This window comes from Rhamphochromis longiceps, linkage group LG11 (assembly GCF_057381845.1).
Source record: "Rhamphochromis longiceps isolate RC_006_pf linkage group LG11, R_longiceps_female_GT1.1, whole genome shotgun sequence".
Taxonomy (NCBI): domain Eukaryota; kingdom Metazoa; phylum Chordata; class Actinopteri; order Cichliformes; family Cichlidae; genus Rhamphochromis; species Rhamphochromis longiceps.
Genome location: NC_140567.1, coordinates 16,642,063 through 16,655,273, shown reverse-complemented (window position 1 = coordinate 16,655,273; position 13,211 = coordinate 16,642,063). Strand labels below are relative to the sequence as shown.

Below are 13,211 nucleotides of genomic sequence, written 5' to 3'. Positions count from 1 at the left end.
ATTTACAAACACAAGTGTAACTTGAGTTTCACACTGTTTTTTGTTAGAAAATAATCAAATTGTTAAATGCTTAAAGCACACAAAACGTCAGAAATCTGCACTGTCATGAACAACAATGTAAACCTAATTTTTGGATTAACCCTCCGAAGTCTGAATCCCAGCTTGTGCACATCAACCTCACTGATTTGCACAAATACAGTTTATAATGAAGACATGTTAAATATTAAGCACTGAAAACAGTTTGGTTGTTGTTGTTTGGAACGTCATTTAATGCATGTTGTTTTGTTGCCATAGTGATGCCTCCAGGGGAAAATTAGGGAGCAGAGCAAGAATAAGACTGTGGATATATGTTTTGATAGCTTTGGGTTCTCTTTGTTTTTGCCTAACAATCATAAAGAAATGTATTATATTTTGTGTGTGTCCTCATTATTGAGCTTTAACCCTGCATAAAGGCCAAGATGAATCTCTTAGAGTAGAACTTTACAGTAACTATTAGAATAAAAAAAAAAAACACATTGACTGCTTTAGTTTTTAAGATTCACTTCTGTCTTAAGTATTTTTTGTCTCCATATAAAAGATATCAAAATCTGTGCATACAACTTGATGTAAAAATAATCTATGTACATTCCGCAGTCTATGATGCTAGAATGGCATCGCAGCATTTAAACATGTTTTGAATGAAAACATCAGCATATGAAAACACAACTGAAGAGACACTGCAACCGTATGAAGGAAGACGACTATTTAGTGAAATTTCTACATTTCCCTGAGGATTAACTGCTCTGTAACTTACCAAGAACTAAAGTAAGTTCAAATTTCATTTTATAGACTTAAGATCATTTACTTAAATATAAAGCCTGATTTTCCTGCCTGCCAGGACAGTATTTCTGTACTTTACATTGTGCAAGTCTAGACTATATTTTACATCATAGAGAGGATGATGTGGCTCTATTATTCAGGAAAACAAATGAAGACTTAACTATTTGTCAGCTGTTGTAATATTTGACAAATTATACATAAATTAGAAAATGTTCTTAATCATATCTTAGAGTGACAGAAGCTCTGCTGTTAATCTTAGTATCTGCAGTTTTTACACGCTTACACAAACACACGCAGTTACTGTCCCTCCATTTAGAAAGACAGAGGCATCAGAGTGAGCATCATTCAACACAGACGCTCTCACAACACAAATCCTGACGTCGGTTTGCAATAAATGTAATTTAAAAAATTTACATTCATGTATGCTATATGCATTTTGTCCATTCCAAAGTTGTGAGTCTATACCAGCCAAAATGCTGTCTTTAGCTATTAACATTTGAAATGATGAAGGCACTTGAAAGTAACACAACATTAGCTGCCTTTCCAGAAAAAGACAAAAACCTTTCAGAAGTATAGTATGTAAGGTTTTGTGAGGTTTTCCTCCCAGGCTTCTAGACTTCTGATTGGCCAACATTTCTACACGGTTAGGATTTGGCATATTCCTGACTTTGTTTTTAGGGTTTACATGTGGAAGGAGATATTTTTTCAAAACTGCACATGTGGACGGGATTTTTTTTAAACGAAAAAGGAAAATTTCCGTTTACAAAAGTGCCCGTGTACGTGTGGACGTAGCCTAAAGTTATCACAAAAAAAGCAAATTCGCTGAACATTCTGAGTTGTTTAGTGATCATTGTTGTTTTCTGTTCCTTGTAGTCAAAATGAATGGAAGCGGAGATGGATCACAAAATAACCGTAATGGTAAGCACATGCACTCAGTCGTAAAATTGATGAAAAACTGATTTTCAGCAGATGTTTATGAATGCTAATTAAAAGATAAAATGATCTTGCAGGCCGACAGGTTAACCCAGAAATGTTTCCAAGAGGAGATCAGGAGCCAGCTTACGAACCTGTTGGTGGAATCTGGGGTTTACTGGAAAGACTTTATGTTACTCTCTATGATATCTTTTTTTGGAGGCTGACTGAGATACTAGATGAATTAGAGGATCGATATGATGTCTTATATATTGACTTTCACAATGTCAATGACGGCAATGTCAACAATGTAAACAATCACAATATTAATGTGAGAGACAATGATGCCAATGTTGACAACAATGAACTGCATGATGATCATAATGCTGTTGTTGTTGTCGGCATTGAAAATGACGATTCTGATGAGGCATTTGAAGACTGTGAGGATGTTCACCCGTACATCCCAGAAGAGGATCCTCAGCCAGGTGTATCCAGGAAGAGGTCTAGAGAGATGGATGTGGAAGATGTGGAGCCCAACAAAAGAATCAGATGGAGCGAGGAGTTTTCTGATGATGACTCTGACTTCATCTCTGCCTGTGATACTGATAGCGAGGGCTGTCCTCATCTTGGTAATATTGCTGATGAGGTACCGCTGTCTGTTGGATCCACGAAAAGGTCCAGAAAGGAAGATGGAGATGAAGAAGAGCCTAATAGCAAAAGATCCAGGCTCGCAAACTCTGATTCGGGGACCAGCTCAATTGTGTATGATCACTCTGAGAGCAGTAGTGATGAACTCTTTGAAGATGCCCATGAAGAGACTGACAACCATGAAACTGGAGGCTCGAGGAAAAGGTCCAGAGAGGATTTGGAAGAAGAAGAGGAATGCTTGCGCGTTTGCAAATTTCGGAGGTGTTCAAATGAGTCCACCAGCACCTGTGATGACAACTAACACTATTTCAACGTGATTTTTCTGTATCCTTTTAGTAGGCTGATGGCCTACTCAGGTGACCCTGAATCCTCCCTTGGTTTTGCTGCCATAAGTTGGGCATACACTGTGCAATTTTTTCAGTCGCGTTATTCAGCTCCTGTTCAAACTCTCCGATTGACTCGTAGGGGTTAGAAGTTCGTAGGTCACGATGCAGGGTCTCATACTATACGGCCCGATGCTCTGTGCAACCTGAGTGCTCACACTGTTCGTCCATAGCATGAAGGTTATAACACAAAATTTTACACTATTTTCACGGTTGTTGTGGTCGCGATAATTTTGTGAAGTCACATCGAAAAGGCTCGGATGAGCTTGGCAGTTCTACAAGTTGTGCCTCCATCGCTTGTGTCCGGATCACACGCTGCACTGCCGTGCTGTTCTGTCTTTTCGCTTTCATCTCTGTGTTTGCGCGTGCGCAGTGAGAGACGCTGCGTTGACACCCTCACGACCCTCAAACAGGTTTGATTTTCTTACGACCAAATGACTGATGATCAGGAGCTGATCGTGAGGTGTTAATCACTTCTCGTTACCCCATGTATACGATGCACGACACACGATTAAGGCCAAACTCGGGTCGATCCCCAAAACAGTTGCACGACTGAAAAATCGGCTCAAAATGGGCCAAAAATCGCACAGTGTATGTCCAGCATTAGGCGTAGGCTGCTGGGGGATTCCCATGATGCACTGGGTGTTTCTTCTTCACCCACTATGTGTTAATAGACCTCTCTGCACTGAATTGTACTTGTTGTTAACCTCTGGCTCTCTTCCACAGAATGTCTTTATCCTGTTTTCCTTCCCCCTCCCCAACCGGTCGCAGCAGATGGCCGCCCCTCCCTGAGCCTGGTTCTGCTGGAGGTTTCTTCCTGTTAAAAGGGAGTTTTTCCTTCCCACTGTCGCCAAAGTGCTTGCTCATAGGGGGTCATTTGATTGTTGGGTTTTTCTTTGTAAGTATACCTTACAATATAAAGCACCTTGAGGTGACTGTTACTGTGATTTGGCACTATATAAAAAAAATTGAATTGAATTTAAAATTTAACTCTTTTTGGAGAGTTGGTACGTTAACTCTGATTTAGTGTTAAACACCAAATCTGTCTGGAGTTGATAATTTAACACTTGGTGTTAAGAGTTTATATATTAACTCTCAAAAGAGTATTTTAGTTTAACTACGTAAGAGTTATCTTCTAATTCATTCTAAAAAGCGGGAATTTTACTGTTCTGAACTTCTAGAAATTTCATTTGGAAATAAACATTTACTAAAAAGACGCAATGGTTTTTGAAAAACATTTATTCTGAACTGTGCACCACAATTTCAAAACATTTTCTGAAAGATGTAACAGTGTACATGTTCTCACTTTCATTAGAATTTTGTTTATTAAAAGGTCTGACATAGGTGAGCTGGTAAATGCAAATAACAGCATTCTCATTACTTATTTCTTCAATACAATATGCATGTCCTTCATTCATCCCTTTGTGGAACTTCAACGCACTTCTGCTCTCCCCCATATTCCATCTTCACAAGCATATCCTATGTGGAGACTGAATAAAAATTAGTTGACACTAATTAATGGTACAAATAATCCAGTAATCAATTGCAGCACAGTAAAAAAAAGGAATCCTTTTTGAGCCATTATTTGTGTAAAGTATTTTCCCAAAAGACAAGGACACAGGCAACAGGTAATACTGAACTAAATGGACATGGTTAAACTATTTATAAGAATTTGTTTAAAGAGATGGAATGGAGAACGTGGCTGCAGCTAGGAGTGTCAGCAGAGAGCAGGAACCAGAGGAAAAGCTATCGAGAGACTGATCACCTGGGTCGTGATGGGAACAGTCCAACGGGAATTCTGCATCAATCAGTCAGCGTAATGCCTAAAAGTTTATTCTGATGTAAATATATTAAATTCTTAAAATGAAGAATATGAAAAAAAATCATCAGTGTTTTTAACGACACTGCATTTCATTCATGTGTCTCTATTGGACAGTGTTGTAGAAGTTACAGAAGATAGGAATCAGTTCCACCTTGGCCTGACGTTTGATCACGTTTGGTTGTACTGGCTTTGAGCCTGTTTGTGATACGCTACATCCACATGATACAGCTACTCTAGCTTTTTTTGAAGTGTCGTGAAATATTTTGCTTAAATGTTCTGCAGAACGGATGCAGCGCACATACAGTACAGATATTATCTGAAACAGCATTACACAGTGTTACACCTACTTTACAGTTTCACCACAGTGCAACGTCTCTCAGTATTGTTGAGATGTTTTCTATTATTATGTCCAGTATCAAATTTCTGCTGTACGCAAATCTTTCTATTCTCTCTTTTTCTTCTGTGTGAGGGATTCCTGCATTAATCATGCAGCTTAGAAACTTCATATGCACACCGTGAAAACACCTCCAAATAAATTCAGTGAAAGGTTGTCGAGATAAGGTTGTCTAAAACATTTATGAATGAACTTGTATAGAAAGTGTTTCTAGGAAACATTATCTAACACTTCTACATTCTTTAAAAAAAAGTATGCTTGGTTTAACTTTCAAATAACCAATGAACCAGTCCATCAGCTCAAAGCTATTGTACATTACTGCATTTTTGTCATAATTAGTGGTAAAATTGAATGATGATGAGATGCTCCCCACTCATATAATTACAAATATGGGAAAATATGCTCACTTTACTTTTGCTATCAATGGCTTGGCTCTATTAACAGGTTGTACCACATACGACATGGGCAAGAGTATGAGGCAACAACTCTTAACTGACATCAGCACAAAAACTGTACATCAGGAGCTTCATGTCACTGGTTTCCATTAATGTTTAATTCTTGTCAGACAGAAACAGAAACAGACAGCACATGTTGTAGTATAGTGACTCTGAACTTTTTAATATAATAACATACTGTAGTTCCAAATGCTTGGTACACTGTTCACTGATACAGCAGGATGACCAGATGAAGAAACACTGTCAGACTTTAACAAATGCTAAGCAGTCAAATCATTTCATGTATAACAGTCTATACTTAGTGGTTGATGTGAGAATCGCAGGTAGATATTCTCAGAATCTGCAGCACAATCCACAGACACCAGCATTGCAGCAGCCGCAGCAAAAGCGACACTTCATGCCACGCTTCTGTCTGTGGTACGGCATCTGTGTGAAAGAGGAGAAGAGCAGAGAGTTTATCTTCAGCTGCAAGTCACTTCATTGTTTCTAATTTTATGAAAAGTTGTGAGTGCACAGTTTATTTTAAACATCTCCCTGCATTTGAGAGATCTCACAATTACTGTCTTCATTCATTTATTGAAGTAAACTCACCACCCATGAGTCAGCTGATACCTCCTGATGTTCAGCAGCTGGACTGTCAGTGCTCACAGCCTCTTGTAGCTCTTGCAGTTCTCGTATCTGTAGAGAAAGAAAACAGATCTTAGCATCTTCACAACAAATTCATGCAGAAGAAGCACATTACATGAATTTAACACAGTATGTAACCTCAGCAAATGTGGCAGAGCTCTGCTGAATGCACACATGAGTGCAACGGCCACTGCAACTGCAACGCTGAACGTCTCCATCTTCAGGAGGTTTGAGTGGTTTAAGGTGGTCAGATCCTTTGACTCTCTCGTTGACTCTTGTCAGCGCCTTTGTGATGGTTGACTGAGGGAAACGGTGCTGGTATTTATACTCATTTGCTCCACTGCTGCCTCGTCACTTAGAGTACAGAAACTACTGTCGGGAACAGGCTTGCATCAATAGGACAGGGAAAACCCATATAGTTAAACATCCGAAGGTCAAAGTTCATGCCGACTGAGAAAAGTACAGATTTTCTCCTTCCTCAGGAATTTTCCATTCCTACAATTTCATAGCACAGGAAAATATGGAGTTTTGCAATGTTCCTGAAATCAGGTAGAGTAAGAGCTGTGAGTGACAAGGCAGCAGGGGCCCAAATCAGTATAAATATCAGCACTTCTGCACACATTAACCATCAGACAGAAGGACTCAGCTCACAACAATCATCCGGACCAGGAGAAAGAGTCGAACTTGAGCCTCTCAAAGCTTCCTAAGATGAAGACGTTCAGTGTTGCAGTTGCAGTGGCCGTCGTGCCCACATTCATTTGTGTTCAGCAGAGCTCTGCTGTCCCAGTCACTGAAGTAAGAACTTGACTTTAACCAAGTGTATTAGCTTACAAGCTGCAAATGTTTGTTTCAGTGCTACAATGTGGTTTCTACTGCACTCAATTCATTAACAGGAGCAGGAGCTGGAGGAGCCAATGAGCATGGACTATCCAGCAGCAGCACATGAGCAGATATTAGTGGACTCATGGAAGGTAAGTAACACTAACTGAGTGAAGGTGGCCAAATTACTTCAGCTAAATGAAAGTGTTTGTTAGAGCAGGTGAAAATAAAGAGCAGTGATGCTGCTGCAAATGAACTCTGTGCTCATGTCTCTTGTGTTTCCTACAGACGCTGTATAACACCAGACACAAGCGTGGCATCAAGTGTCGCTTTTGCTGTGGCTGCTGCACCCCCGGTATCTGTGGAGTTTGCTGCAGGTTCTGAGGATTCCTGCTCCAACAACCACTCAGCATTAACAAACTGTATGTCACAGTTAATGTGTGAGATTATACTGTTTTAGTAACATTGTGTCCTCAGTTACTGCCTCAACCACGTGCTTGTATTGCACAGTTTATCACAATAAACTTTATGGTCATGTAGATATAATGTGGATTTTTGTTGTCATTTTAAATGTCGTATTTTCCTTTGTTACATTTGTAAAACTGACTGCTATGCACCGTCCATCCATCAATTCATCCATCAAAGCTGCCATAGGGCTACAGGCAGGGTATATCCTGGACAGTGTTAACACATAGAGAGAAAAGCATTCATGATCACAGTAACCCCTGTAACTGATTCAAAATCACAATTTAACCAAACACCAAAGTGTTCTGACTTTGAGGGGAGACTCTCCAAAATATTCTATTTTTATTTCAAACACATACGCAGTTGGTTACATATGGTTAAAATGATTCAAATGCAGTAAATATATACATTTTTCATATAAATAGAGTCCATAACTTGATTATTGTCTGTAGCCCACATAATTAAACACTTTAGTTAGATAAAACATGTGAGTTTTGATGTTATGTACTGTATAGCCTGTGTAATAAATAAAGATGTAGCCCAATAAGTATAAAATCCAGAAAGCTACACGACATGGGGCAGTTCATTTACAAACACAAGTGTAACTTGAGTTTCACACTGTTTTTTGTTAGAAAATAATCAAATTGTTAAATGCTTAAAGCACACAAAACGTCAGAAATCTGCACTGTCATGAACAACAATGTAAACCTAATTTTTGGATTAACCCTCCGAAGTCTGAATCCCAGCTTGTGCACATCAACCTCACTGATTTGCACAAATACAGTTTATAATGAAGACATGTTAAATATTAAGCACTGAAAACAGTTTGGTTGTTGTTGTTTGGAACGTCATTTAATGCATGTTGTTTTGTTGCCATAGTGATGCCTCCAGGGGAAAATTAGGGAGCAGAGCAAGAATAAGACTGTGGATATATGTTTTGATAGCTTTGGGTTCTCTTTGTTTTTGCCTAACAATCATAAAGAAATGTATTATATTTTGTGTGTGTCCTCATTATTGAGCTTTAACCCTGCATAAAGGCCAAGATGAATCTCTTAGAGTAGAACTTTACAGTAACTATTAGAATAAAAAAAAAAAACACATTGACTGCTTTAGTTTTTAAGATTCACTTCTGTCTTAAGTATTTTTTGTCTCCATATAAAAGATATCAAAATCTGTGCATACAACTTGATGTAAAAATAATCTATGTACATTCCGCAGTCTATGATGCTAGAATGGCATCGCAGCATTTAAACATGTTTTGAATGAAAACATCAGCATATGAAAACACAACTGAAGAGACACTGCAACCGTATGAAGGAAGACGACTATTTAGTGAAATTTCTACATTTCCCTGAGGATTAACTGCTCTGTAACTTACCAAGAACTAAAGTAAGTTCAAATTTCATTTTATAGACTTAAGATCATTTACTTAAATATAAAGCCTGATTTTCCTGCCTGCCAGGACAGTATTTCTGTACTTTACATTGTGCAAGTCTAGACTATATTTTACATCATAGAGAGGATGATGTGGCTCTATTATTCAGGAAAACAAATGAAGACTTAACTATTTGTCAGCTGTTGTAATATTTGACAAATTATACATAAATTAGAAAATGTTCTTAATCATATCTTAGAGTGACAGAAGCTCTGCTGTTAATCTTAGTATCTGCAGTTTTTACACGCTTACACAAACACACGCAGTTACTGTCCCTCCATTTAGAAAGACAGAGGCATCAGAGTGAGCATCATTCAACACAGACGCTCTCACAACACAAATCCTGACGTCGGTTTGCAATAAATGTAATTTAAAAAATTTACATTCATGTATGCTATATGCATTTTGTCCATTCCAAAGTTGTGAGTCTATACCAGCCAAAATGCTGTCTTTAGCTATTAACATTTGAAATGATGAAGGCACTTGAAAGTAACACAACATTAGCTGCCTTTCCAGAAAAAGACAAAAACCTTTCAGAAGTATAGTATGTAAGGTTTTGTGAGGTTTTCCTCCCAGGCTTCTAGACTTCTGATTGGCCAACATTTCTACACGGTTAGGATTTGGCATATTCCTGACTTTGTTTTTAGGGTTTACATGTGGAAGGAGATATTTTTTCAAAACTGCACATGTGGACGGGATTTTTTTTAAACGAAAAAGGAAAATTTCCGTTTACAAAAGTGCCCGTGTACGTGTGGACGTAGCCTAAAGTTATCACAAAAAAAGCAAATTCGCTGAACATTCTGAGTTGTTTAGTGATCATTGTTGTTTTCTGTTCCTTGTAGTCAAAATGAATGGAAGCGGAGATGGATCACAAAATAACCGTAATGGTAAGCACATGCACTCAGTCGTAAAATTGATGAAAAACTGATTTTCAGCAGATGTTTATGAATGCTAATTAAAAGATAAAATGATCTTGCAGGCCGACAGGTTAACCCAGAAATGTTTCCAAGAGGAGATCAGGAGCCAGCTTACGAACCTGTTGGTGGAATCTGGGGTTTACTGGAAAGACTTTATGTTACTCTCTATGATATCTTTTTTTGGAGGCTGACTGAGATACTAGATGAATTAGAGGATCGATATGATGTCTTATATATTGACTTTCACAATGTCAATGACGGCAATGTCAACAATGTAAACAATCACAATATTAATGTGAGAGACAATGATGCCAATGTTGACAACAATGAACTGCATGATGATCATAATGCTGTTGTTGTTGTCGGCATTGAAAATGACGATTCTGATGAGGCATTTGAAGACTGTGAGGATGTTCACCCGTACATCCCAGAAGAGGATCCTCAGCCAGGTGTATCCAGGAAGAGGTCTAGAGAGATGGATGTGGAAGATGTGGAGCCCAACAAAAGAATCAGATGGAGCGAGGAGTTTTCTGATGATGACTCTGACTTCATCTCTGCCTGTGATACTGATAGCGAGGGCTGTCCTCATCTTGGTAATATTGCTGATGAGGTACCGCTGTCTGTTGGATCCACGAAAAGGTCCAGAAAGGAAGATGGAGATGAAGAAGAGCCTAATAGCAAAAGATCCAGGCTCGCAAACTCTGATTCGGGGACCAGCTCAATTGTGTATGATCACTCTGAGAGCAGTAGTGATGAACTCTTTGAAGATGCCCATGAAGAGACTGACAACCATGAAACTGGAGGCTCGAGGAAAAGGTCCAGAGAGGATTTGGAAGAAGAAGAGGAATGCTTGCGCGTTTGCAAATTTCGGAGGTGTTCAAATGAGTCCACCAGCACCTGTGATGACAACTAACACTATTTCAACGTGATTTTTCTGTATCCTTTTAGTAGGCTGATGGCCTACTCAGGTGACCCTGAATCCTCCCTTGGTTTTGCTGCCATAAGTTGGGCATACACTGTGCAATTTTTTCAGTCGCGTTATTCAGCTCCTGTTCAAACTCTCCGATTGACTCGTAGGGGTTAGAAGTTCGTAGGTCACGATGCAGGGTCTCATACTATACGGCCCGATGCTCTGTGCAACCTGAGTGCTCACACTGTTCGTCCATAGCATGAAGGTTATAACACAAAATTTTACACTATTTTCACGGTTGTTGTGGTCGCGATAATTTTGTGAAGTCACATCGAAAAGGCTCGGATGAGCTTGGCAGTTCTACAAGTTGTGCCTCCATCGCTTGTGTCCGGATCACACGCTGCACTGCCGTGCTGTTCTGTCTTTTCGCTTTCATCTCTGTGTTTGCGCGTGCGCAGTGAGAGACGCTGCGTTGACACCCTCACGACCCTCAAACAGGTTTGATTTTCTTACGACCAAATGACTGATGATCAGGAGCTGATCGTGAGGTGTTAATCGCTTCTCGTTACCCCATGTATACGATGCACGACACACGATTAAGGCCAAACTCGGGTCGATCCCCAAAACAGTTGCACGACTGAAAAATCGGCTCAAAATGGGCCAAAAATCGCACAGTGTATGTCCAGCATTAGGCGTAGGCTGCTGGGGGATTCCCATGATGCACTGGGTGTTTCTTCTTCACCCACTATGTGTTAATAGACCTCTCTGCACTGAATTGTACTTGTTGTTAACCTCTGGCTCTCTTCCACAGAATGTCTTTATCCTGTTTTCCTTCCCCCTCCCCAACCGGTCGCAGCAGATGGCCGCCCCTCCCTGAGCCTGGTTCTGCTGGAGGTTTCTTCCTGTTAAAAGGGAGTTTTTCCTTCCCACTGTCGCCAAAGTGCTTGCTCATAGGGGGTCATTTGATTGTTGGGTTTTTCTTTGTAAGTATACCTTACAATATAAAGCACCTTGAGGTGACTGTTACTGTGATTTGGCACTATATAAAAAAAATTGAATTGAATTTAAAATTTAACTCTTTTTGGAGAGTTGGTACGTTAACTCTGATTTAGTGTTAAACACCAAATCTGTCTGGAGTTGATAATTTAACACTTGGTGTTAAGAGTTTATATATTAACTCTCAAAGAGTATTTTAGTTTAACTACGTAAGAGTTATCTTCTAATTCATTCTAAAAAGCGGGAATTTTACTGTTCTGAACTTCTAGAAATTTCTTTTGGAAATAAACATTTACTAAAAAGACGCAATGGTTTTTGAAAAACATTTATTCTGAATTGTGCACCACAATTTCAAAACATTTTCTGAAAGATGTAACAGTGTACATGTTCTCACTTTCATTAGAATTTTGTTTATTAAAAGGTCTGACATAGGTGAGCTGGTAAATGCAAATAACAGCATTCTCATTACTTATTTCTTCAATACAATATGCATGTCCTTCATTCATCCCTTTGTGGAACTTCAACGCACTTCTGCTCTCCCCCATATTCCATCTTCACAAGCATATCCTATGTGGAGACTGAATAAAAATTAGTTGACACTAATTAATGGTACAAATAATCCAGTAATCAATTGCAGCACAGTAAAAAAAAGGAATCCTTTTTGAGCCATTATTTGTGTAAAGTATTTTCCCAAAAGACAAGGACACAGGCAACAGGTAATACTGAACTAAATGCACATGGTTAAACTATTTATAAGAATTTGTTTAAAGAGATGGAATGGAGAACGTGGCTGCAGCTAGGAGTGTCAGCAGAGAGCAGGAACCAGAGGAAAAGCTATCGAGAGACTGATCACCTGGGTCGTGATGGGAACAGTCCAACGGGAATTCTGCATCAATCAGTCAGCGTAATGCCTAAAAGTTTATTCTGATGTAAATATATTAAATTCTTAAAATGAAGAATATGAAAAAAAATCATCAGTGTTTTTAACGACACTGCATTTCATTCATGTGTCTCTATTGGACAGTGTTGTAGAAGTTACAGAAGATAGGAATCAGTTCCACCTTGGCCTGACGTTTGATCACGTTTGGTTGTACTGGCTTTGAGCCTGTTTGTGATACGCTACATCCACATGATACAGCTACTCTAGCTTTTTTTGAAGTGTCGTGAAATATTTTGCTTAAATGTTCTGCAGAACGGATGCAGCGCACATACAGTACAGATATTATCTGAAACAGCATTACACAGTGTTACACCTACTTTACAGTTTCACCACAGTGCAACGTCTCTCAGTATTGTTGAGATGTTTTCTATTATTATGTCCAGTATCAAATTTCTGCTGTACGCAAATCTTTCTATTCTCTCTTTTTCTTCTGTGTGAGGGATTCCTGCATTAATCATGCAGCTTAGAAACTTCATATGCACACCGTGAAAACACCTCCAAATAAATTCAGTGAAAGGTTGTCGAGATAAGGTTGTCTAAAACATTTATGAATGAACTTGTATAGAAAGTGTTTCTAGGAAACATTATCTAACACTTCTACATTCTTTAAAAAAAAGTATGCTTGGTTTAACTTTCAAATAACCAATGAACCAGTCCATCAGCTCAAAG

At 38.9% G+C, this 13,211-nt stretch overlaps 3 protein-coding genes and 1 pseudogene across 3 annotated transcripts; 3 read left to right on the top strand and 1 right to left on the bottom strand.

Moving 5' to 3' along the window:
• The first annotated feature begins 1,697 nt into the window (after positions 1-1,697).
• Positions 1,698-2,680, top strand: LOC146658790 (uncharacterized). Its single transcript, XM_085421768.1, has 2 exons — positions 1,698-1,737; positions 1,830-2,680. Exons 1-2 carry the CDS (start codon positions 1,698-1,700, stop codon positions 2,678-2,680), a joined length of 891 nt encoding a protein of 296 aa, XP_085277894.1.
• A 3,054-nt stretch (positions 2,681-5,734) lies between these two features.
• Positions 5,735-6,278, bottom strand: LOC146658789 (hepcidin-like; annotated as a pseudogene).
• Positions 6,279-6,768: 490 nt separating this feature from the next.
• Positions 6,769-7,263, top strand: LOC146658788 (hepcidin-like). The gene is made up of 3 exons (XM_085421767.1): positions 6,769-6,855; positions 6,954-7,031; positions 7,168-7,263. The coding sequence occupies exons 1-3, from the start codon at positions 6,769-6,771 to the stop codon at positions 7,261-7,263; spliced, it is 261 nt and encodes an 86-aa protein (XP_085277893.1).
• Positions 7,264-9,626: 2,363 nt separating this feature from the next.
• On the top strand, positions 9,627-10,609 carry LOC146658787 (uncharacterized). Its single transcript, XM_085421766.1, has 2 exons — positions 9,627-9,666; positions 9,759-10,609. Exons 1-2 carry the CDS (start codon positions 9,627-9,629, stop codon positions 10,607-10,609), a joined length of 891 nt encoding a protein of 296 aa, XP_085277892.1.
• Positions 10,610-13,211: the final 2,602 nt, after the last annotated feature.

Bases quoted from the DNA above. Each gene is read 5' to 3' on its own strand.
- LOC146658790 (XM_085421768.1), top strand. From the start codon at position 1,698: ATGAATGGAAGCGGAGATGGATCACAAAATAACCGTAATG. The intron at 1,738-1,829 runs GTAAGCACATGC...ATGATCTTGCAG, and splicing joins ATCACAAAATAACCGTAATG to GCCGACAGGTTAACCCAGAA.
- LOC146658788 (XM_085421767.1), top strand. From the start codon at position 6,769: ATGAAGACGTTCAGTGTTGCAGTTGCAGTGGCCGTCGTGCCCACATTC. The intron at 6,856-6,953 runs GTAAGAACTTGA...ATTCATTAACAG, and splicing joins CTGCTGTCCCAGTCACTGAA to GAGCAGGAGCTGGAGGAGCC. The intron at 7,032-7,167 runs GTAAGTAACACT...TGTTTCCTACAG, and splicing joins TATTAGTGGACTCATGGAAG to ACGCTGTATAACACCAGACA.
- LOC146658787 (XM_085421766.1), top strand. From the start codon at position 9,627: ATGAATGGAAGCGGAGATGGATCACAAAATAACCGTAATG. The intron at 9,667-9,758 runs GTAAGCACATGC...ATGATCTTGCAG, and splicing joins ATCACAAAATAACCGTAATG to GCCGACAGGTTAACCCAGAA.